This window comes from Gracilinanus agilis, chromosome 4 (genome assembly GCF_016433145.1).
Source record: "Gracilinanus agilis isolate LMUSP501 chromosome 4, AgileGrace, whole genome shotgun sequence".
Classification (NCBI taxonomy): Eukaryota; Metazoa; Chordata; class Mammalia; order Didelphimorphia; family Didelphidae; genus Gracilinanus; species Gracilinanus agilis.
In genome coordinates, this window is record NC_058133.1 from 311,736,041 (window position 1) to 311,763,419 (window position 27,379).

General features: G+C 34.3%; 1 protein-coding gene across 1 annotated transcript in view; it reads left to right on the plus strand.

Moving 5' to 3' along the window:
• RIMS1 (regulating synaptic membrane exocytosis 1) overlaps positions 1–27,379 on the plus strand; it is a 225,974-nt gene that overhangs the window by 116,869 nt on the left and 81,726 nt on the right. Inside the window, exons 19-20 of the mRNA XM_044675361.1 lie at positions 1,176–1,342; positions 23,813–24,048. Coding sequence (XP_044531296.1) covers positions 1,176–1,342; positions 23,813–24,048 — 403 coding nt within the window. The remainder of the gene's footprint in view (positions 1–1,175; positions 1,343–23,812; positions 24,049–27,379) is intronic.

Here is a 27,379-nt window from a genome sequence, read left to right on the forward strand (position 1 = left end):
ATAGTTATAATATCACTTTTTATATTTAAGTCTTATACCCATTTTGAACTTGTCTTTGTGTAGAGTGTAAGATGTTGATTTAAACACAATTTTTCCCATACTCTTTTCCAATTTCTCAGAAGTTTTTGTCAAATATATTGTGTTTTTTTTAATCCCCAAAGCTGGGATCCTTGGGCTTATCAAACACTAGATTGCTGAGTTTACCCCTAGTCTATTCCATTAATTCACCCTTCTATTTCTTAGCCAGTACTAAATTGTTTTGATAATCACTGCTTTATAGTACAGTTTAAGATATGATACTGCCAGGAGTGATCCCAATTTGTAATTGAGTTTGGCTCCATGGGTCTATGCCATAAATGAAAATTTACAGTTAGCAGAAAGTAGACTTGACCAAAGACAAGAATAGGAATCCATGTAGTTTCTGAAGGTGATAAGCTAAGTAAAACATAGCTACATTAATATACCAATAGCACATCACAGACATCAGCAGGGGGAAGATACTGAAAAATGTAGTCATCCTATGTGCTTAGCAGTATGACAATTACTACCACCTGAGGGATGAAGAGAATATTCTCTAGGAAGAATAGGAATCAATGTTAGTGTGGAATATAGAATCTATGATTTCTTCAGTAAGGGAAACTCCCTCTACTAAAACATATCTGAGTCAGGTAAGTAATTTATAGTCTTAAAGAGTCATCTGGAGGAAATAAAAGAGTAGGTCCCTTGTCCTTAATCATTCAGCTAACTGGTGTCATTGGGAGAGCTTGAATCCAATTCTTTCTTATTCAAAAGCTGAACCTATTTGTCTACTACTCTTCACTGTCTTTTAGCATATTTATGAGTTATTTAATTCTGATACTTTGAATTTTCTCCATCAGTAGCCTACTTCTGCATAACTATTTCTTAATTCAGTCTTGAAAAGTCCTTATTCAGTATTCACTTATAAATAGTCCTAAGATCCTCATGAAGCAGCCTATTACAGTATTGTTACCATTTGAACATTGCTGTTCTTCAGTGTTTATTGACCTAGCTCTAGATTCTTTTAAAAACTTTTTCCCTATTTGTCTTTCCAGAAAAACCTGTGTGCATGTTGGATTTTGGCTAATTCATCACATTGTATGTCTGTGTTTGCCTTGAGATCATGGTGCTCACACTTCATTGTTTTTAATCTTTAGTATAACATACATAAAGATCAATACAGAAGCTGTGATAACGTCTCTGCCAAATCATCAGATAGTGATGTCAGTGATGTGTCAGCCATTTCCCGAACCAGCAGTGCCTCACGTCTCAGCAGCACAAGCTTTATGTCAGAGCAATCTGAGCGCCCCAGGGGTAGAATCAGGTGAGTTGGCAATCCAAATTTTTGCATGTCCTGGTTCTCCTTGTTTGGTCACAAACAAAAAGAAAAAACTAACAGATGCAATAAGTTATCTAAGAGTTGTTCAGGAGATATATTGAGAGTTTGAGTAATTCTTCATGTCTTTAGAGAAAGTTAGTATTTTATTGCTCAGAATTGCAAACTGAAACCCAAAGTAACTGGGAATAGCAACATGGATAAGCAGAAAAAAAAAGTCATTCCAATTGGAGTAATGAGATTGAGAACAGATGACCATTGACTAACTCTAAGGCTATGAAGGCTCAATAGTACTCTATTTGATGGTAATTGATCAGACTTTTTTGGGGGGGTCAAACTTAAACTTCCTCAAAAGACAAAGAATGTTTTTATAGAGAGAATGGGAAGTCTTGACTTTAATAAAGTCTGAATTCATGTCTTGGTTACTATCACCAAAACCCCATGATCAAATACTGAGAGAGGAGAATAAGGAACTTGGGACATAATGACACACCAATGACATTTCTTCAATGTGCCAAAATGTCATAACTCACTAGAGGGCAGTCCTGTAGATCAGGCAATTTCAATTTATGGATTCACCAATGGGTGGAATAATGGAGAACCACTGCCATTTTGTTATCATTACTGCTCAATTTCCCTTTATGAGAGATTGTGGTTAAAGAAGAGCTTTTCAAGCTTAAGCATTCCGGCAAATATCAGGCTAATCTTATATGACAGTAGCCCAATCTGTCATCTGAAAACCAATTATTTACTTACTGTGTTCTCTTCATTGCATTAGATTAGAGATATAATAAGCATTTAGACATGATCAATTCCTATTTGAAGGAATTCATAAGTAAGTTGATAAAATAATTTTATTCTTGGTATTTGCCAAGCAGCATGGTACAGAATAAAATATGCTGAATTTGAAGCCAAAGAATCTGGGTTCAAATCCTAGTTCTTCTACATTTGTCTAATATCCATGTGCTTATGGGCAAGTCACTGCAGGTTTGGGCTTAAATTTCCTTATCTATAAAATGAAAGGGCTAGACTCAGTCCCTTCCATTTGAAATCTATGATCTTGTCTCCTGAAATGATTATAAGTAAGACTACTTATAAACCACAAAAGGACTATATGTAAATACTATACAAAGTACTACATAATTGTAAGCTAATTATTCAGCTTTAAGCAACAAGATGAAGTAATTAATAGATTGCCTAGCATGGATTCTTCTTCCTGAGTCCAAATTTGGTTTCAGATACTTACTAATTGTGTGACCCTGCACAAGTCACTTAACCTATTTATCTCAGTTCCTCTTGTCTAAAATGAGCGAGAGAATAAAATAAAAATGAGCGAGAGAAAAATCGTAAACCACTCCAATGTTTTCACCAAGAATACCTCAAACAGGATCAGGAAGAGTGAGACATGAATGAAAAATGATTGAACTGCCTATTAGTGTAAAACACAGGCCTATAGGTTGTTGGACACTAAATTTTAAACAGTAAAGCAGGGATTCCAGCCAGTGATGGGCAAACTATTCTCCGTGGGCCAGATCCAGGCCATAGTTTGCCCATCACTGCCTTAAGCAATTCCCTAATCACTACACCTCCCCACATCCAGATGTAGTGGTTAGGGAATTGCTTGTCAGTGATGGGTAAACTAAGGCCTGGATCTAGCCCTTGGGAAATAGTTTGCCCATCACTGTGACTATTCTCTGTGAAGACAATGTGTGAGAACAACCTTTATAATCCAACAAAATACTAAATATTCAAACTATTATGATCAAGTAAGAATCTTCTATTAATTTGACACTATGCTGAGTTCTGGAGATGCAAAGAAAAATCTCATCCTCAAGGAGATTTTTAGAGATAATAATTTACACCTATTTACCATTTTAAAGTTTATAAAATGAATACTTTACTCACAACAACCCTGTGATAGAGTAAGTATTGGTATCCATCTTAGAAATGTGATTGGTAAGATGGAAAGCTAGTCCATTTGCAAAGGTTTGTCAAAAGCTAACAATGAATTTAGTATGCATCTAAAATTTTATTTAGATAATAGAGAGTTTTCTATATATAATGGAGTATCTTGTGACTTTATCTCTTTCCTATAAAGGTTTTCTCCATTCATTTATTTAAAAATGTATTAAATTAAGTATAAATTTTGAACCAACTAAATACTAAAGTTAGTTTTACTTATATTTATAATTGTTTGAGATCTACACTTAATATCAATACAGATTTAACATTTTCTACGTATTATTTTTCAAGCAAAGAGTAAAATACAGTAAAATTCATTGATTGCTTAATAATCCATGAACATGAATACCAGCAAAGAGATAATTATTTCCTGTGCGTAAACTGCTTATATCAAACAACTTACATGTTAATCTCATTTTGATTGGTGCTACAACAATTCTGTTCATTTAGAAATCACCATTAATCCTTTTTGTATTGCTCTTCTCAAAAATGTAATTTAAATTTGAGAGAGTACATTATGGGCCAGCAATAAATGATGTATATCATCTGGGGGACTGTTTAGCTAGTCAGAGAGGCCTACCCCCAGGAGTTGTCCCTGGTATTTTACCCACAGGTAGAAAATAGTTTAATTGTTGTTGTTTTGTTTTAATTATAAGTTTACAATGGCATGAAAAGATTCTAGTCTTCACTAGAGGATAGAGTATCTTAACAGCATTAAAACTCTTGCAAAACTTCAGTTCAGCAAAGTTCTCTCTCATGGCTCCTGCTATATACTCTTACTAGTGTTATAATTATGGGAGATCTCTTGATCTATTTGAGATGGTAAATTGATGTACCGAGAGAAATAAGATGACCCTTCTCCCTTATGACAGTTGCCCAGGCAGGATCCTTCAGGTCTTAGAGGTATATCCCTTCAGGACCCACCTGGGGTTAATTGATATGTTGATTTGGGCTCTTTAGCTAGGATAACGCCTTGTATTCTGACTGAGATTTCTCCCTTCCCAAAACAAGCTTGGAAACTGCTTTACGAAGGTACTTTAAACTTTATATTAAACAAGTAGGATAAGGGTAAAGGACTGTGGTATAGGGGACCCTATTCTAATGATTGCTAATAAAATCTCAACTGCTAGCAGATGAAGAATCAATGTAGCTTCCCTCTGGTTCAGCCTGGCCAGGACTAAACCAGAGTAGGTAAAGTGCTGGGATATCTTTGACTTCTTCTTCAATAGATCTTCAGCCTTACAGTTGAGTTATTTCCACCCTCTTCTTCATCTCCTGCCCACTTCCTGGATCCCTCCCGGGCCCTGGGAAACCTAGATATCTAGATGATGTAACTCCTAATATCTAGGGGCAGTAGACACCAAGGTGGTGGTCAGGTACAGGTTGGAACGGTATCTCAAGTACAGGAAGAGTTTGCAGAGAGACGTTTACACCCTCTCACTCTAAGACCAGGATCCACCGATCTCCAGCCTCAGCACAGGTCAAAGACCCAGAACTTCTTCAGGATTCTCAACTGCCCTCCTCCTGCCTCTCGCATGACTCCCTGGGAACATTCCATCCAACTGACTTATTTGTCAATCAAAGGTGATCTTCAAGCTCCCAAAGATTCAATGTAACACTAGTTTAATCAATTTCTTTGAAAAAAAAAAGAGATCCAATTAATAAGATCATGTATATAAAACCATGGTAAAACAATGCTGTTCCTTCTGATTCTTAGTTACTGATCTAGACCAGAGTACCACTGATTTGGATCATGCCACAATATTATAAACCTGTGCTGAGCATTGGCCTTTTACAAGGAAAGGCAATGAAGCTGGAATCAGAGAGTATAGTTTCAAATCTCAAAACTCTCATTTATACATTTTTGACCTTGGGCAAGTCACTTGTTCTCTCTGAGCCTCTGTTTTCTTATCAGTAAATAAAAGGACTGGACATTATGACCTCTAAAACCCTTTCAGGTCTACATCTATGAGTCCATATAGCTGAAAACAAAAAATGATCTGGGTCATAGTCAGCTCCATCATGCCATCAAGTTTTTCTCTTTATGAATTCAAATTTTAATGGTTTTTCTTGTCTGCTTTACTGACAGCAGGACCTTGGGTTTAGGACTTGAGGACATATGGGACTTATTTTTTAAATTTGCTATTATGTAAATCACAATGGTTTTTCAGTAAGGTTCCATTTGCTCACTTTGATGTTAATAAGAAAGCCAGCCACCTCCCTCTTTTATTTTGTTTAGAACACTTAAGTTCAGGGAATTATTGTTTAACATTTAACCTATATCCTGTTAATGAAAAGAATAATTTGAAATAAAGTCTTGACAAGTCATCTTTCCTAAAGAATATTTTAGTCATATACAACTCTTTTTTTTAAACCCTTGCACTTCGGTGTATTGTCTCATAGGTGGAAGATTGGTAAGGGTGGGCAATGGGGGTCAAGTGACTTGCCCAGGGTCACACAGCTGGGAAGTGGCTGAGGCTGGCTTTGAACCTAGGACCTCCTGTCTCTAGGCCTGACTCTCACTCCACTGAGCTACCCAGCTGCCCCCTAAAGAATATTTTAACATGTGATGAATCTTTCAATGTGTAAAAACTTTTCTTCTATTCTGAAGATAGGTAAAGTGAAAGTTTAGGATAAAATATTCTTTAGCTAATCTTTAATTTATTACATAAAATATAGAATATTCTATTCTAGAATTAAAAATAAATGTGTACTTTTGATATATACTTACTAGTCTTGCTTACTGATATTCAAAGCCACATCAAATAATATATAACTTTACTGTAAGGGGAAAAAAGTCAGCCTAGAGTGAGTAATGGTAATTCATTATCTTCTGTTTGAGTTCTCTGCATTTCATTTTTCATGCCTACATATCATGACTTGAGAAAGGTTAAAGCCCTTGGAAATCTGCAAACATGCAAAAAGAAAAGAAGGTTAGGGACCAAGGAAAGTAGAGCACCAGGGACAGAATGAGTCAGGGCAAAATAAGAAGAAATTGGATTTTAAAGAGCTCAAAAGAAGATATTCATTTGCTGATGATTCAAGGTAAAGGTTAGCTCCATCTTTTGTATCTCCACTCCTATCAGCAGTTCAGTTTTTCTAGTTGAGAGACTTAGAGTCCATTTTAACTAATATTTCCTATGAATGTGTTGCCCTTTGCAATGAGAAGGTATTACTTTTACTTTTGTCCCACATAACAATCATGTTTGAGTTGGTAATTATGAATATATTTAACTGAATAAGTTTCTCATGAGCTTAATATTGACTCATTTTTTTAAAAGATCGTGTAAGTTTAAGCCCAGGAACTATGGTTTCCTATATATCAACCTCTTTGCTCTCCTCCAACTTGAAATAGCTGGCTTTAATATTAAAAATTCAACAAATAGTTACTTATAGGTGGTATCAATAACTTATAAACATGAAATAGAGAATTCATAGAGATTGAAAAACAATGAAAAAGGAGCCAAGATGACAGAGTAATCCAGAGTAACTCTGTGCCACCATGAGAATGCTCCCAGCGATTAAAATATCACCACAAAATGAATATAGGAGTGAAAGAACCAATAAGGAAACAGAGTGAAACAACTTTCAAGAAAAGGAAAACCCAAAAGGTAGGAAGAAAACATTTGGGGCACTGGGGTGAGAGAACAGCAGAGCCAGCAAGAGGCTATAGCAAGTAGAGAAGAGCAAGCCAAGAGCAAGCCATATTCCTCCACCCCACATCTGCTGTCCCAGGTTTGGAACCCAAGTCCAAACCAACATCCACATCCTGAGATCCTGCCTAGGCAAATAGTGATACAAGCCAACCCATACCCCTTGAAATTTCAAATCTGTGGAGAAGTCCAGAATCCCAGACCAGGGCAGTCTGGACTGAAGTGGGCTGATATGTGTGGGCCAAGAGCTAAGCCAGGAATCCTAGTCTGGGCTTGGGATAAGGACATATTATGCAGTTTGGGGTAGCTGATAGTACTAAGTACTAAGTTCTGGTTTTTTTGCCTAAAGCTCAGAGCAGAGCTCCCAGATGCTATAATCAAGGATGTGCCTGATTGGATCAAGTATAAAGTGAGACTAAAGACTTGATCCTAATCCTGTGGCTAGAATTTGATTAGCCCCTGACCTGATCAAGTTCAGAGTAAGATCAAAAGCTTACACCTAAGCCTGAGGCAAGTATTTCATCTATCAGCATCTCAAGGGTCAATTGAATCAGCATGGGGAGAGGGCTTTCAGAGCTCTCAGCCCTCATACCATCACATCATCCCCAAAGCCTACCTATAATTAGGAAAAATGAGCAAGCAACAAAAAAAGCATCTAACTCTAAAGAATGTTTATGGCGACAAAGAGCAAGGTACAGACACAAAAAGGGACAGTAAAAGCAAAGGAAACACATGCAAAGTCCAAAAGAAAAATGTGGATTGGACACAGATTCTGGAAGAGCTCAAAAAAGACTTCAAAAAACAATTAAGAGAGGCAGAAGAAAAGTGGGAAAGAGAAATGAAAGTGATTGAAGAAGAAATGGGCCAATTGAAAATGGAGAACCAAAAGCTAACAGAAGAAAATCAGGTCTTAAAATTCAGAATTGGCCATCTAGAAACTAATGATTTCACGAGAAATCAAGAAACAATAAAGCAGAAACAAAGGAATGAAAAAACAGAGGAAAAGATGAAATATCTTAATGATAAAACAACTGACTTAGAAAATAGATCTAGGAGAGACAATTTGAGAATTACTGGACCACCTGAAAGCCATGATCAAGATAAAACCTTGGACATCACACTATAAGAAATTATCAAAAAAAAAATTTCCCAGAGATCCTCAAACAAGAAAATAAAATGGAAATGGAAAGAATTCACAGATCATCTCCTGAAAGGAATCCTCAAATGACAACTTCCAGGAATATAACAGCTAAATTCAAAAGCCACCAAGCTAAGGAGAAAATTCCTCAAAAGACAGAAAAAAAAAAACATTCAAAAACCACGGAGTTACAATCAGGATCTAATGGCTTCTTTATTATAGGATTGGAAGGCATGGAATATGATATTCAGAAAAGCAGTGGGTTTGAGTTTACAACCCAGAGTCTCCTATCCAGTAAAACTGAGCATATTCTTTCAGGGGAAAAACTGGACATTCAAAACGATAGAAGATTTCCAAGCAATCCTGAGGAATAAACCAGACCTAAACAAAAAATCTAAAGTCCAAACACAAGGCACAAGAAAACCCCAAAAGGTAAATAAGAAAGAGAAAATTTAAGGGACTCACTAAAGTCAAAATATTTTTATGTCTACATGGAAAGAGGATACATGTAATTCTCAAAAGTTACTCTTAGTAATAGTGAAGATAGAAGGAATTTACCCAGAAAGAGGGTGGAGAAGTAGGCTGATTATGATGACATAATGTATATGATAATATAAGATGATATGATGTGTATGTAAATGTGATGATATGAAATAATATTTATGTATGATATGTATCTATATGAATGATATGTAAAAAACTCAAGTAGTGAAAGAAAGGGTTTCACTGAGAGAAAAGGGAAGATAGAGATAGAATGGGGTAAATTATATAACATAAAGAGGCATGAAAAATCATTATAGAGAGGGGCTCAGAGGGGGAAAAACAAGTATACTCAGTGGAGTATAGAATTATATCTTACCCTACAGAGAAGTAGAAAGGAAATAAGATGAGGGAAGGGAGAGGTAAAGTGAGAGAGGGGGATGTAGCAGTAGTGACAAAAAGCAAAATACTGGTGAGGAGGGAACAGAGTGAAAGAGAATAGAGCAGAATCTAAAGAGGATAATATGATGGAGGGCAATACACAGTAATCATAATGCTGAATGTGAATGGGATGAATTCACCAATAAACTGGAAGTGGATAGCAGAGTAGATTAAAAAATAGAATCCTACTATTTGTTGTTTATAAGAAACACATTTGAGACAGAGTGACACACACAGATTCAGGGTAAAAGGCTGGAGCAGAATTTATTGTGCATCATCTAAAGCAAAAGCAATGAAAAGACAAATCATATAAAGAAAAGGTAGTTGAAAATTGGCTACTCCTTCTTAAATATGGAGGAAAGTGTTGCTATTGTTGTGGTTGTTGAGTCTTTTCAGTCATGTATGACTCTTCATGACCGCATTTGGGGTTTTCTTGGCAAAGATATCAAAGTGATTTGTTACTCCCTTCTCTAGCTCACTTTACAAATGAGGAACTGAGACAAACACAGTTAAGTGACTTGTCCCAGAACACACAAATAGTGTCTGAGAGCTGATTTGAACTCAGGAAGATAAGTCTACTTGGCTTCAGGCCCAGTACTAGCTAGCATGTATATAATGTTTTAACGTGTTCAAAGTGTGTTGCAAATATTATCTCATTTTATCCTCACAATAACCCCTTGCAGTAGATGCTATTATTATCATCCCCATTTTACAGATTAAGGAGACTGAGGCTGAGATAGGTAAAGAAACTCACCAAGGATCACAAAACTTGGAAGTGTCTAAAGTTGATTTAAAATGTCATCTTTCTAACTCAAGGTCCAGTATGTGCCATCTAATTCCCTAGATAGTACTATTGTGACAAACACTTAATAATGTCATTATAAAAATGAAATATAACATGTAATTAAGTTAGTTCTCCACTTCAGAATGAAGGCTGTTTGGTATAGTTCAGTGATGGGCAAACTATGGCCTGTGGGCCAGATGCAGCCCCCTGAAGTGTCCTATCCCTCCGATGCACATTATTCCTAATCTGATGAATACAATACAATGAAACTTCAAAAGTGTTGCCTTAGAAATAGACTGACAGATGGCCCCCTCTTTAAAAAGTTTGCCCATCACTGGTATAGTTGATGGAGAACTGACCTCAGAGCCAAGAAGATCTTTATTTAAATCCTCCCTCTGACACATATCAACTGTTTGGCCTTGAGGATGTCATTTAACCTCTTAATGTTCTAGACTCTCTAAAAGTATAAGTTGAAGAGAAAGTACAAAACTTTATGAAATCATAGGTCCAATTCCTGTCTAGTCCTTCTTCTTCATGATGGAATCATATATAATAGCCTGGCTAATTGCCAAACTCTGGGGAAACATCAGTAGCATTTCCTAGACAAGTTCCTTCCAGTAGCTAACTTAGCAATGCATAAATGACATGACCCACTTTTGTAAAAGTTGGAATGGCAAATGTAATCCTCTTTCAGCCCCTTGTTTTAAACCCTTTCTTATGGCTTTTTTCTCATTTCTACTTAAGAAATAGCTAAGAAGATAAGTAAGGGACGCAGTGATGGAATAAGAATCTTGTAACAGCACCACAGTTTTATCATATATGAAACTGAAATGAAAAGCAATTAACTTAGAAGAAAGTAATACCAGAAAGGACTAATTATAATTATTACCATAGAGAAATTCCTGATGGCTCTAGATTCAAAGAAATGTAGGCAGAATATTCACTCAGTTTGATATTTGGAAATCATATTTGGTGTTTCATTCATTACTGATATTCCCTATGACTTTTTCCTCCATTGAATTTTGGCATCAGTAAATCAACAAACACTTATTCAGTTCTTATTATGTGCCAGATTCTGTACTTCAAGCATTTATGTCATGTCTGACTCTTCTAGACTTATTTATTGTTTTCTTAGAAAAGAAAATACTGGAGTGGTTTACCATTTCCTTCTCCAACTGATTTTACAAGTGAGGGAATTGAATAAAACATGATCTTGCTGAGGATCACACAGCTAGTAAGTGACTAAGGGCAGATTGGAACTCAAAAAGATGAGTCTCCTTGATTCTAAGTCTGATGTTCTATCCTCTGCACCACCTAGATGCCCTGATTCCAGACTAGATACTGGAACTGCAAAGAAAAAAAAAGTTAAACATAAACTGCTTTTCAGAAGCTTAGATTAAGAAAAAGAGAGAGACTACATGCATATGTATAGACATGATCAAAACACTTATGAGTTTCAATCAAGATAATGATAAGGGGGCAAAGGGTTCAGCACTGGCTACATGAGGGAAATAGAAAAATCTTTATACATGTAGATTATGCCATTTCAACAGAATCTTAAAGGAAGTCAGCAATTTCAAGAAAAAGAAATTAGGAGGGAATGTATTCTAGGCAAAGAGGACAATTAAAGAAAAAGTACAAAAATGAGAGATGTAGTGTTATGGACACAAAAAGAAAGGAGGATGTGACTAGATTATAAAGTTGAGGGGAGTCATACAGAAGACTTGAAAGGTAGGAGGGAGCTGGGTTGTAAAGAGCTTTAAATAACAAACAGAGCAATTTATATTTGATCCTAGAAGTAATGAAAAACCTCTAGAGTTAGTTTATTGAATAGTAATATGACAATGCTAAACCTGTATTTTGGGAAATTTACTTTGATAACTATGTGGAGGATGATTGGCATGGGGAAAGATCAAACAGAAGCAGTAATTAGAAAGCTATTTTACTATTCCAGACCAAAGATAATAAAGATCTGAACTGGAATGATGAGAGATTTTACCTACAAGGTATATTTTGGAGTAGGAATGACAAGATTTAGCAACTGATTTTATATATTTGATCAGTAGTTTCAGTCACACATGAGGCCCCATTTGTGGTTTTCTAAGCAAAGATTTTGGAGAGTTTGCTATTTCCTTCTCCATCTCATTTTACTGATAAGGAAACTGAGGCAAACAATGCTAAGTGACTTGCCTAGGGACACAGAGCAAGCCAGGTTTGAACTCAGAAAAATAAGACTTCCTAACTCCAGATTCAACACACTATCCAAAGCACCACCTATTTGGCCTTATTGCATATATAGGGCAAAGCAAATTGAGGCACTGAAAACAACCCCAAGGTACCAAACCTGGGTGACTAGAAAGATAGTGGTGATCGCAACAGCAAAAGAGTGGTATAAAATCTGTTTATAACATATTAAGCTTGATGTATTTCTAAAACATGACGAAATATCTAATAAAAAGTTGAAAAGGTAAGATTAAATCTCAGGAATAAATCTAGGGCTGGATGTACAAATCCGAGAATCATCTGTCTGGGACTTGGCATTATTAGATGACACAAACAAAGGAGAGCATTGCAGAGGAGAAGGTGGAAGAGGAGAGAAGGGGACAGGACAGGATAGGACAGGATAGGACCTTGGGAGGGACCCTCAGTTATAGGACATGACGAAAACATCCTCTTCTTTCTTACTTGTGTCACAATAATATTCCGTTACAGTCACATACTTTGTTCAGCCATCCCCCAATTGAAGACCACCCCAGTTTCCAAGTCTTGGAATAAGAATCTGTTATATAGTTGTCTAAGGGTTTTTATTAGCTAACTGGATGCCTTTGGACAAATCATTTCATGTGACCTTAATAGATCTACCAGACCTTAATATATGAAAGAAATATATTGAGCTGAAGGGTTTCTAAAGTCATTCTCACTGAAAACAAATTAGAAACAATAGAGGAGGTCACATGAGAGAGGAATACCATCTAGCTGAGGTTAGAAGGAAATGTTTAATTAAGGATATAGTAGTTGAATGGGGCCATTGAAGGACAAGTACTGTTTTCAAAAGTGAAGATCTGGAAAAGGCTAAGTGTATTAGAAAAGGTGTGTTTGGCAATCCTGAAATGTCTACTTTGCCACCAAGTAATCATAAAGATCATATAAAACAAAAGCAAAAAGCACTCACAACTTTTGGCACTGTGTGTTGAAATAATAAAGCTATGAATTCTCTTAGCTACTTTTAAAGGTCAGAATGTACTAGGATTGGACAGATAATTTCTACAATTAATTGCTTGAAGTCTTTTTGTGTAGGGGGAATTGGGAGAACTGTAGTAAATGTCATTGTGTTTTTATGTAACCATAACTCTCTCAGTGACAGGAGGAATGATAGCTCAGTTTCTAGTCCCCTTTCCATGGTAGTGTTCCAGGCAGCAATGCTTATTTGGCATTTTTTTTCTCCAGTAGAGTTTAGAGACCAAAACAGATTTTGGTCTTCTTCAAGGTACTTCAAGGTACTATTTTAGTTTAAGATCAAAAGCAACCACCTACTTGTTTATACCTTCTTTCTAACGTTGCATGATGAATGATCTGTAATTACTAAAGGGAATGTACTTCTTTTCCAAGTTGACAACATTAGGAGCCTGTACTGTTGATACACTGCAGCTCACAGCTTGCTATTTTAAAACATAATACTAACAAAAGTCATATCTAAGAACACATCACCATGCATGAAAATGTACACACAGAGATACACACACACACACACACACACACCTTTATATCTTCAGGAGATTCTTTGATAAGTTAGAGTTTTCCATTGCAAAATATTTTTATACTATTTTGTCTGACTTTTTTTTACATTTATTCACCACCAAGTATGTATGGAGTTATTTTTTAAAAAACCTGAACTGTTTAAATGATAGGAAAATGTTATCTGGAATTAAAGAAATTGTACTTTGGCATAATTAAGCAATTTTATTCAGTGTCAATGTTTTAATCAAATGCCAATTAAGTAAGCATATATTAAACATCTTCTCTGATCAGCCTATAAGTAAAAGGCAGAGATGGAACTCCAGAGATCATATACTTTATGTCCCAAGAAAAGAAAGACTCACTCACGTAGGTCCACTGGTTTTTTTTTCCTTTAAATAGTGTAAGTGTCAAGAAAGTAGTTTCTTGACAGATGAATTTATCTTTAGTTTTGTGATTATATTTTTATGTTATTATATTTTATCATCTTGACAGATGAATTTATCTTTAGTTTTGTGATTGTATTTTTATGGTTATTATATTTTATGATTTATATATTTTATGTGATTATATATTATATTTTATGATTATATTTTATGAACAAATAAATGAAAATGTATCTGAAAAGGGAGATACTTTCTTCTGTTTTTGTTTCTCTATAGCATGTATGAATTTATTTTATATAAGATACATTTAAAATATCAGAATATACATATCTATGTATGTGGTGACCATAAATCTTGCCTGAATATTAAGATCCACTGGCAATTTCTGTTTAACTAGGGAAATAACTACATGCTTCTTATTGGATTCTATAAAAATATCATTACATTGTGTCATTTGTTCAATTAGAAAAAATACTTCATTCTTTTTTTTTCATTTATTCTCTCTACATAGTTCATAGGTTGCTGTTAAAAACTGAAGAGGTCCTCAAATTATAGTGATTTTAAAAATCCATATAAATATTTAGAGCTATAATAGACCTTAAAAATCATATAGCTCAACTTTCTAATTTTATACATATGAAAACTTAATTCGAGAGAGGTGACATGACTTACCCAAAATTATACAGGTCATGAAAAATCCAGACTTTAAAATCAAGGTATACCTCCATATCTATTTCCATTATTCCACATTGTCTGATTATCCATCTAGTTTTCCAGATATACTCCAAATGAATTTTTGGTGTTTTTTAAAATCTTAAAATTAAGTTTATTGTTACTACATGTATATTACATAAATATGCATACGTAACAAGATGTGCTTTAGGATCTGAAGACAATTACAAAAGATAAATTTAAAGCAATATTTTAAGCAATGGTGACAAGTTGATAGAAGTATATTGCCTCCTGTTAGGACAGTTTTTAAGTGGCAAAACTCATTTGGATATTAGTTCTGGTATGTTTATTACAAAATCAGATAAACTTTTATAGCCACTTTTTGAGGAAATATCAACCAGAATTTAGATTGGCTGAAGAAAAAAATACAGATACTCAAAAAGGCTATTTAACTGAAAGTTTGTATGATTTCAAAACAGAATACATTACAAATGTACAATGTCACTTGATTTTCTGAGATATTTATCTAAGTTAAATGCTATATCAGACTGAAATCCCATTGAATATAGAGGAAATGAGAAATTAAACACTAAAGGGAGTGAAGAAAAGACTTGATGAAGTAGCTAAAGGCAGGAAGTTTCTTCCAGATGGCAATCTCCAGAGAGTATAGGGCTATTGAACCAGCAACAAACTAATTTTGTGAAAGAGAATATAGAACTGGTTTAGGTAAAAGAGTTCAGCAAGACCGTATTCATTTAGAAGTATTCTACTTTGTTATATATGATCTTTTGACCTGAAGCTGTTTGCCATTTTCTCCAAATGCTGGTTTCCCTCCTAATTAGCATCTATATATCCGAAATCTAGAATCAGTGATGTTTGCTCATTTTGAAATAATGATCTCTACATGTTCAATGCATCTGCTAGTTCTCGCAATAATGGATCTACTTGACTTCCAACTCATAAACATGCTACTGACTCAGCCTGATAAAATGACAGAATTCCTAATTACAGTCCAAACTTACCATGATGGAACTAATTAAAATGCATCTGAACTAAACTTAAAGGTGTTTTTTTTCAGAGCTACAAAGTGTTTTCCCCTACATTTACGACAACCCAAAGAAGGAATTTGGATAATGAAAGAGAAGGGAAATGAAGGAAGGAATAAGTATTTTTCAAAATGACTTTTTGAAGTGAAGCAAGGGGATCTCTAGAAACATCTGGGTATTTCAGAAATGCCAAGTAAAAAATGAATAAAAGGAGAAAAAATACATTCCATTGTATTTTTCCATGAAAAAATACAATTCATATTGTATTCCCTTATGTTTTTATCAAACCTTTATCTTGTGTCTTAGAATCAATGCTAAAAATTGATTCCAATACAGAAGAGTGGTAAAGGACAGGGAAATGGAGTTAAATGACTTGCCAAAGGTCACACTTCTAGGAAGTATTTGAGACCAGTTTTTAATCCAGGACCTGCCATCTCTAGACCTGACTCAAATCATTGAGCCTCCTAGCTGTCCTACATTCCTTTATGTTTTGCCAAGAATTGTTGATATCTCTAAAGTGTGCAATTTGTGCCCTTTAAGTAATCGTAGTAATAATTTACATTGTATGAAACTTTTTCATATATTTTCAGATACATTGTCATATTTAGTCCTTAACATAGCTCTTTGAATTAAGTTGAGTAAATGGTATTATCCCTTATTCACAATTGGGAAAACTGATATTCGTAAAGGTTAAGTGATTTATCTCGTGACACAATTTTAAGTACTGAAGGTAACCATGAATCCATATATTTTTTCTCTAAATCAGTGTCCTTTTGATTATAGTACTCTGAATTAGTTAGACTGGCCTCCCAACTATCTCTTGAATGAACAAAATTTTTTACAAAATTAAGTCTCTTCTTCATTTAATTCAATATAGTAAATAGTGACCAAAATGTGCCAGGACTCAAAACCATGATTCTTGCTTCATGAACCTGAGTTGACTAGAGTTCTGCCTTCCTCATAGGCATCCCTTCCTCAGTACATTGATATTCTTGAAAGAATATTGGATTTGGAGTCAGAAAAAAATAAATGAAAGGGTTGGGAAACATACTCTAATTTAAGCCTTTCCAGCATAGTAGAATCTGCCAAACTTTGTGCTTCATTGGCAAAGTCTTTGAGAACCCTTGATCAGATCCATCAACCAATCAATAATTCAATGAATAAATATTTTTAAACTCCTACTAAGCATCACGAACAACACTGGACACTGGAAGTATAAAAACAGGAATGAAACAACCTGTTTCCTAGTAAAGACCTACATTTCCTGATCATTTACAAACCATGCTAACTACTATGGCCATTATTCTCTTTTTCCCTCTAGAATTTGGACTCTATACCAAGAACTCTGTGTTCTCATGGTAGTTTATTTTATCAAACCTTTTATCCTGTACTTTACCTTTCTTAAAAGCAGGGTACCATAACATTTCATTTTCATTTCCAAATGTAACCCTAAACCCTATGGCATGTGTTCCAGAGATGGCATGCATATTGACCTATCTGTGAGCATACATGCCAAGGACCCACTGTCCAAAAGACCTAGTGCACCCATCCCTACAGCACATAGTTCACCAGAGTTCCTAACTAGAAAACTGGATGAAGTCACAGCTGGGCTGCTCCTTTCCCCTTTCCCCAATAAGAATTAGTAAGCAGGTCTCTTCAAGATAGCATCCCTTGCCTGATAAGATTGCCCTACCCAATTCAGAATACAGTGGCTTCTTAATTACCTTTGGCCTAAGTGAGATAGAAACAACTTATGTCTTTATGTCAGAAGCAACCAGTGTCTTTACAATATAAAGTATTTTTAGGATTTTGGAATGTGTCTTTTGAGTTTGTACTTTAAAAATGTTCAAAACTGTAGCTTCATACTTTAGGAATGAGTTTTATGAACCCAAGGATAGACTGATATCCTCTTTGCTGTTCTATAGCTCCTTCCCCAGTTTCTTTCACAAGCAAATTTGGGCTTAATTTGCATTCTTAGTCCCCTCACCTCTTATTAGCCTGTTCAATTTGTATTCAAAGGGGTGCCTCCCTGAGGGAGAACAGCCTGGTTGGAAGCTCTGGAAAACAAAATAGTGGATTGTCCCAAGTAGTAATCAGCCCTGTATCCAGATTAAAACCTGACTTCAACCCCTTGACAATTTGCTAAAAAGGTTAATTTGGAGGATTCTCCCTTCAGGAAAGCTGGAATGCAATGAGGTGAATGTGTCAGGATGATGTCATTGAATATGAGGTTTATATTTTCCTATAAATAAGGGGTTTTTTTTCTATAAGCTGGGGCTGTCTTGCTTTTTTTTCTAGGTTTCAGGGGACCATAGCTCAGCTGAATGCTTGTACCCCTTGCCTCTCCCTCTCCCCAAGCTTGACTATATCACCCACCCTGCTGCCCAGCAGTCCAGTGGAAGTGCTTCCTACCTCCTCTGGGTGGAGTAAGGGTGGGAATCAGTTCAACTGGCACGCAGTGGGGAAGAGGCAGAGAATGTAGTCCCTGGAGGGGCATGGGCACAGCACTTGGTATAGGGAGTGGGGTGGGGGCAGGGCCTGACACTCCATCTCTAAAAGGTTCCCCATCACTTCCCTACACCTCCTTCTTTTACATATCTAGGTCACCTGTATATGTTGTCTTCACTATTAGAAGTTTAAGGAGCTTAAATAGAATGGAAGAGCCACAAAGCATTTTCTTCATTCAAACATTCATTCATGTACACATAAAAGTTTATGTATATATATATATGTGTGTGCACAAAACAAATTAAATATGTGGAAGTGATTACATTTAAGAGCATATGGATCCTGAACAAAGTAATAGATTGCCTGAATGAGACCTACTAAATATACTCCTTTCATTTTCTTATACCAGTCTACTAAATTTGAACATATTCACAAACTTAAAGAAATTTTAGATGTCAATGTAGGAGATTTCTTGGAATTTAAAATGTAACAAATAATAAAGTTAAAATTAAAATATTACATATATCAACAAAACTTTATCATAGATAAATAATTATTTTAATGAGGAAACATTTAAATAATTTCCTGATAAATATATATTTTAATAACATTGAATACAATAGCTACAACAGTATAGTGTTTTAAAGTTTGGAAAGATTTAATATGAAGTATTTTTATGATCCTCACAACATTTTTGAGGTAGATATTATTATGATAATTATACAATTGAGGAAAATCAATCCCAAGGAGTTTAAGCAACTTGCTCGCAATCACACAGGAAGTAAATGTGGTATTAAAAGCCAGGTCTTCTTGACTCTATCCTCTATTCTTAACACTACCTTGCTAACACTTTGATGACTTTAATTAATAGTTAAGTGATTGCTTCTTTATTTGACTTTTGTCCATGAGATAATTGTAAAAAATGGTTCACAAATCTGTAAAGAATCCATGGTGAGAAATCATACATATTCAGAGTTTGCAAAATATTCCTGGGTTACCATAGCTTATTATGTAATTATCTGTATTTATGTGACTTAACTTTTTAAGACTTTCAAAGCCTTGTTTATTAAATTACCACATACACATACATCAGAGAAGGCACATCTCTTTTTTTACAGTTGAAATCTGAGCAGTTTGTTCTGAGTGCAAATTTGCACTATGATGTAGAACTTTTATGATATTGATCAAGTTACTAAAAGTCTTTGGGCCTCAGTTTCCTCATCTGAAAAATAAGAAGGTTTGGACCAGATGACTTTTAAATCCTTTGCCATTTCTATAGCTATAACCATACTCTGAGTATGACATGCCTGTAGATCAATGTAAAGATTAAAATTAATATACAATAACTAAGTCCTATATTTTATAAAGTTTATTACTAATAACTAAAGTAAAAGAAAGTTAGCTAACCCAGCCCAGGTCAGGAGAGAAGAGAGAGAGAGAGGGGCAGAGTTATAGAACTTATAAACAAAATGTGACCACACAACATGGTAGAGAGATTAAAAGAAATTCTGGGAAATCCTGAAGGATTTCTGGGGGATGAAGTCCAAGGTACAAAATTATCTAACTATAAACCAAGCAATATCAGTATTATAAAATGAAACAACATATATGATTACTACTTTTAGAGGCCTTTTGCTAATTTCATTACATTTTAAATTTAACTAAGAATATAATTTCACCAAACTTTGTTATAAAAAATGCGATATATTCTACCACTTTAAAATTCAAGCCCTATATAGGCAGATAGTCACCTGTATTGGTATATCTATTGCCAAAATTTCTTAGCCTCAGTAGTGAAGGCATGGGGTTTGGTAACTAACATAGCACTTTATTAGCTAATCACTTCACTTAGAAAATTTGGTTCCTAATGCTGGCCAAAAATGGATAACATTGGAAGTCAATGTTATTCTCTTTAACGCCCTAAGCTTCTTTTCTTTATTATATCAGCCCTATAGTGAAGTGGAGGAGAATAGAAATATATTGAAAGCTCCTGCTCTAAGTTAAATGATCTTTCCTTGGACCCAAGTAGAACAAGTAAACGTGATCATAGTCCTCTGTTTCTTTAAGCTCTGATTTGGCTATCTCTAATGTGTTCCCATTGACTAAGATTCATTAGGAGAATGACTCTGCTAGGCTCTATCTTGTAGCCATATCCTAGATAGCTTAACATTAGATAAATTAGTGGTGGTGCTGAAGAACAGCTCTTGTGGTCTTATGAGTTAGCCTCCTGAGCTATATAAATCAAACAGATTAGTGCAAGTAATTAATCTCTTCAAGTGGTCACATTATCTAATTTGCATGTTATTATTGGACTAGATCTATTATATAGTTTAAATAATTATAACTTTAAATAAAGCAAATGTGAATATATATGACCACTTCATGGAATTTATTAGTTGTACTAATCAGAAGCTAGTTATATAGTAAACTTTTGATTTAATTTGATGTCATAAATGAAAATTTGCTGTTCCAAAGGCAGATTGCAGTGTCTAATCTCATAAAAACATTTTTAAAACTATATTGATAACAAGGAAAAACATGTAATATTGGGGAAAATGATGATGTGAACATCAAATCTTCAGTCTTGGTGTCTGATTGGTCATTTGTTATTTTGGTTATTTTGTGTATATATTTTATGTGTATAAATTGATTATTTATACACATAAAATACTGAATTGTATTTATGTTGGTTTTCTGAAAAATACAATCTAACAAAAGTTATATATGATATATTGACCTTACAAAGTATAATTTTAGGGACAGCTAGATGGCTTAGTAGTTAGAGAACCAGGACTAAATACTGGTCCTGGATTCAAATATGACTTCAGACACTTCCTTATTGTATTTCTCTGGGCAAGTTACAGAATCTCAGATGCCTAGTCCTTTACCATTTTCCTGCCTTGGAACCTACACTTAGTATTGATTCTAAGACAGATGTTAAGTGTTTTTTAAAAGGGATAATTATTCATTATTAATCATTATTAAAAGTAAAATAATATACTTTAAATTCAAGAGACTTTTAGCTATTTTATTAAATCAAAATTAAATACTACATGCAATTTTTCTCTGGATTACAGTTGAGAAAATTAAGTTAAAGAAAAATTAAGAACTAACTATTTATAAGGGACTATGTTAAGTGTTGGGAATATAAAAGTAGAAATGCAATGTTCCTGCCTCAAGAAGCTTAGATTCATTCCATTGATGGGTTACAATATATAAAAATGTAAATAAAAAGTAAATGCAAATACAAAATAATTTCAAGATTGCTAGGAACTATGAGAATGAAGGAAAAATTCAAGCTGCTATATTTTGAATTTTACATGATAATAATGAGTGGCAAATACATTCTAAACATGAAATATCCCTCCTCCACTGCATGAAATTTAGTGATTAAATGTCATGTGCAGTGAGCAGTTCAGTCCGACTAGAAGAAAGAGTACATTAAGAACATTTTCAAGTAAAACTAGGAAGATAGAGAATTCAGATTGTGGAGGGCTTTCAGTATCAAATGAGGACTTCTACTTCATTCTAGAGATAATAGGGAGCCACTTAAGGTCATTTAGAAGTAAAATATTAAATTATTTGAAAATGTTTGCAATACATCTATAGAAGATTTAGGAGATTTATTTAAATTTTCACCCATCATTCGAATGTTATTATACATGAATAGCCTTTGTCCTAGATTCTCTTTTAGAAGCAAGCACAAATGAAGATGTAGCACAAAAAATTATCATTTTATGGAAACATATGGAAGTATATGTTCTCCCTATTTTCCTGATAGTTATTTGAGTTTTACCAAGAATACTCTGTGAGCCTAGAAAGAATGAGATTATATCATAAAAGTAATTTTATCATAAAGTAATTGTTTTATAGCAATATCATGGCTTGTTCCAGGAACATTTCTAATCTGAAAATCATTTTTAAAATATGAAAAGAAAGAAATAATCATAATCCACCTTGTGATATTATGCTGGATATTCAATATAAAAGAAAAATGATAGGACAGCAGCTTGGCTGAGAACCCATTCCTGTCTAGAACCTGTCAGAAAAAAATGAGAAGGAAATGATGATGTGGATGGTGATTATGATAAAGAAAATAATGGGATGATGAATGACATTTTAAATACAGGAACTTCCTATGGCAATCAAGCTTTACATCCTTCAAAATTCTGAAAGATCTTTTTAAATTCCAACAATTGTCTATCTATAGAAAGCTATCATATGGGAAAGTGAGGCAGCATGATAGAGCGACTAAAGAGAGTCTCAAAGCCAGGAACACCTAGGTTCAAATTATGCCTCTGACACACTTTGGCTATGTGACCCTACGCAAGTATTTTAATCTCTCGGTTCTCTAGGCAACTTTCTAAGATGATAAATTGTACAAAGGATTAAAATCACAAGTTCATATCTATCAATATCATATGAAAAAATGATTTGACTTCTTCTACCCCTGAAAGTAGAATTCAGAACAATGAGTAGAAGCTGTACAAGGATACATTTGGACTGCTTATAAGATATAGGGAAATGCCAAGTGATTAGAGTTGTCCAAAAGTGGAATTAATTGCCTATCTCCTTCATTGGAAGTTTGGAAGGTACTCCTATACAGGTACTAGTACCTTTCCCCCTCTGACCTGATATGGTATATGAAATTCCCATTTCCAAAGTTATTACTGTGGTCTAAGATACTATGTTTCAAGAAAGACCTATTTGGAATATAGACATACTACTGAAGACAAATGAAAGTCAAAAATTTTTAAAAAGATAAATAAAGCTCTGTATTGGAGATCAGAATTAATTAACTGGGTAATATACAGCAAAGCCCTGAAGGATTAAAAATTCTAAACCTATTTCATTTGACTACAAGTAGCAGAAAATGTCTAGAGTGTGAGATAAATGAAGCCCTAAAGAATAGCCTAAGGACTGTGGTAGAGCAGGAGGGAATTTACCAAACTAAATGGACATAGTTCCATTAAGAAGGCAGCTGAATGGGTGATTTGCTTAAAGGAGCAAAGAAAGTACAAGTAAGAGGAAAGAAATACATTTTCCAACTATCAACAATTTGGAAATAGGTCTTGATCAATGACACATGTTAAAACCAGTGGAAATGCGCATCAGCCATGGGTGAGGGGAGGGGGGAGGGGTGTAAAGGGGAAAGTAGGAGCATGAATCATGTAACTATGTTAAAAATAAATATTAATAAATGTTTAAAAAAAGAAATACATTTCCCCCTTTAATTATTAAAGTTTTAACTCTAGTATATTTAGCGGACATTCACTATCACCACAATTTGAGCAATATTTTTGTAAATTTGTCTTTCTGTTTGTTTTTCTAAAGATTGTGACTATGAAATAAGCATAGCCAAAATATATTTCAATTTACCATCTCTTGATTATTCCTGCTATATTTCAATGTGTTCTTTTGTTCCTTAAATGTACTTAGAGATGACTACATGATGGTGAGAAAAGTGACATAACCTTAAATTGAATATAATATATATTTCAACATAAATTGATTTGGTCTAAAAATATTTGTAGCTACAAGGAAAATGAGCAGATGAAAACAATAGGTATTTGATGAACGCCTGTTGATTTGAAATCATTTATCTGTCAAATTGATAAAATTGTTTGAAAATAAAGTAAGATGGGCTGAAAGACTCTTTTGTCAATTGCATTTAATTTATGTGTGCATATATGTTTTTACTTTGTAAATATAGTTCATTTACCCCTAAAATGCAAGGCAGACGGATGGGAACTTCAGGGAGAACCATCACAAAGAGCACAAGTGTGAGTGGAGAGATGTACAAACTGGAGCATAATGATGGAAGCCAGTCAGACACAGCTGTTGGCACAGTTGGAACAGGTGGAAAGAAAAGGAGGTCCAGCCTTAGTGCCAAAGTGGTGGCCATAGTATCTCGGAGGAGTAGAAGCACATCTCAACTTAGCCAAACAGGTGAGTGAAGTGAATTTCGTTTTTAAAACTGTACCAAACTATATACATAATGGTAAGATATTACCCCTGTCCAATGGCTTATGATGAGACTGGTGAGTGTCCTTGAATACTCAAAGTAAAAAGGTTCTATGTCTCTGAAAATTTGTTTCCAGTTCTGAATTTTTTGTCATTGTTGTTCTCATGTCTTCATAAAGTATTTCCTTTTTCTTTCAAGTGCATTCACACTCTCTTCTCTGAATGAGTGCTAATTTGTTTTGAAAAGGGCTTGTTTACAAATGTGCAAGGAAATGCAAAGAAATATAGGTCCAAATTGACTCATGAGAAAAGCAACAGGACTCTGAGGAAAACTATATATCCATTGGAGAATGGTTCTTTTTCTTATAAATAAGAACAGTTTCTTATATATACCTTTAACAAAACCCTCTCTAAAATTTTTCTCTTATAATTTACTATATATGTATGCATGTATTACACATTAACATATATGCATATATGTGTGTGTATATATATGTGTGTGTAAAACCAATATAAAGGTGAGTTCTTCAACCCTCCATAGAAATTTCAAGGTATTGTGTCAAAAATAATCTTTGAACATGAAATCTCAATTCTGCTTTCTTTCTTATAACCAAATACCTAGTGCATATTTTTAATCTGAGAAAAATGGGTCAGTAGATTCAGTGAAAGCATGATGTTTCAGGATAGAATTGAGTTTCAACTTATTGCTACATCTCTAAATGTTAAAAGCTTCATATTTGTGTGGCCTCAAGGTAAAACAAGCTTCTGATAGAATGGAAAAAGACAAGAAAAAAAATCAGTGCATTTTTTGAGTCAAAAAAAAGTTGCTGCCTCCAAATAATATATGGACAGATTTGCTAGCTCATTGGTGGAGTAAATATTAAATAATGGTAAAGGTAAGTGGAATATAAGACTGTTTGACATTACTAAGCTCTTTTTCTATACTAATTGTCTCCAGTTCTAATTCTTTTCAGCAGAAGCAAAAGCCTTATTTTCATAAATTTTATTTATACCAGCCAACTTCTGGCATAAATGTTTTTACTCTACCCGACTTTCAGAAAACATTATATTTTATATTATGGATTCAGTCAAACAACAGTGCCAAAGATAATTATTGAAAGTAGCAGACTGTTAATTCTTTCAATAAGGTGTAGTTCCAAAAATTTAATAAGCCAGTAGAATGCATTCTCATTAATCTAGAAAATATATCTTCCTTCCTTCCCTCTTTCCTTCCTTCCATTTCTTCCTTCCTCTATTTTTTCCTAAATTACTTCTTAAAATGTTAAAATCTTGGTATATATGTATATGTAATAGTTATTTATTTAGTTAGTAGAACCAACCAGTCCTTTTGATATTGCTCAGGATATCGGATGAAGAAAAACAAATTTATAAAAAACATTTTAGGAAGATGGTAGTATTTAGAGCCCAAGGACTTGAGATTAAGTCCTGACTTCACTATTTGATATTTGAGAAATTGTTTTTTATAATGGATTTTTTATAAATGGATTTTAATTTCTGCCCTTAGGAAATGAGGAAGTTTGTAATATTTGTTTTATCCTATCAATTCTGCCCTTGTGGTACAAGCTGCTTGCCTGTAGCTCAAAGCTCTCAAAATGTTTCTTAGGTGACCATCTTCTGGCTTGGTATTTTCTTCCACTTGTTATTCAGCTGAAGTGGCCTCTTTTTTCTATTTTAGAATAAAATGGTACCAAATATTTATATAGGGCCTATATTTATATTTTAAAGTGGATGGTTCATGATGCCAGTTTAATCATTTCTGTCTCCCTTATTTTATTACTTGAATTTGTATTTCTATAAGAATTAAATATTTTTAAATCCAAAGTTGTTGAGATAGTGTCTTGATTTTGTGACATTTTCTCAGTCTTCATTTGATATTTTATTACCTTAGTACTTAATACTCTCGAGTGAAGGATTTCTTTGAACCTTAATGGTCCAAATTCTTAGATGGGTACTTCTCTGTCTCTTTAAGTGTCTTAGCTTCCTCGTCTTGTACCCTAAATGCACATTCCTCCAAAGTTTGGTTGATATCTTTTTTCTTGGTCCCTCATTGGGAGACATAACTCCAGTATTATCTGTAATATGAACTAGAGAAAGGAGTACCAAACCACTTCTGTATCTTTGCCAAGAAATTCCCAAACGAGATCATGAAAAGTCAGGCATGCCTGAACAACTGAACAATAAGTAGTGAAGAAGGTAGAGAGTTAACCTCAAAGCCAGAAAGATCTGCACACAAGTCTTATTTCTTACATATATGAGCTCTGTGACTCTAAGTTACTTAATCTATCAGATATCTAGGAAAATCTAAGAATATAATTTGCCAAGAAGGAATCCACCTGCATGAGTAGAGGTTCTTTTGTATTAGTTTATTATACTAATTAAATCACAGATCAAATCTATATCTTTCATTTTTACCCCTTGTACTCCAGGAAAAATGGGCTACCCTCTATTTCCCAATCTCTTCCTGCTTCCAAAGATTCACACAGGCTTAGAATGTGTTCCTTCTGTTCTGTACATGCCCATTGAAATCTTTCTCCTCCTTCAAGTCCTGTCATGTAGACTCCTTCTATGATGCTTTCTTTCACACACCTATCCCACCCCAGCCAATCACCCCCTACCCCAATGAAAATAATTGTTCTGTCCTGTTAAAGGTAGTATATTTGGACCTCTTTGTCACCCTTATCACAATTTATTTTTATCATATTTTGTTTTATCTTTGTAGACATTGCATTCAGTTTCTTAAAGTGGGACTCAAACACCTAGAAAATTGCATTGCACACAGTAGGCACTCAATAAATTTTAATTGAATAAAATCAGTAATTTTCTATCCCTAGATCCAATTTATGATATTCCAAGTATGGAAATAACTTACCATTTATTTTATTAATGTGAGCTCAAGCTTGTCAAGAGCTGTCCTTGCTCCTGGGCCAATTTGTAAACTTCATAATCATTATAAAATCCTCTCATACATCACTTTGGTAATAAATGCCATATGACTAAATATATAATTTTTTTCTCTTGTTTTTCTCACCTTGAATGCCCTCCTGGCAGCTCACACAGATGTTTCCCTTATTTAAAGAATGAGACCTTACTCTTCTTTCCTTTTCTGAAAAGCATCCCTCTGCTTTTCCAGGCCACACTGATCATTTCCTTATGTGACCGACTTCCTATATGATTGATAGATTGTATTACTAATAATAATAATAACTAGTACTTATATAATACTTTAAAATTTGCAAAGTATTTCACAAATATGAACTTCCTTTATTATTGCAATATCTGTGGGAGGGAGGGGCAA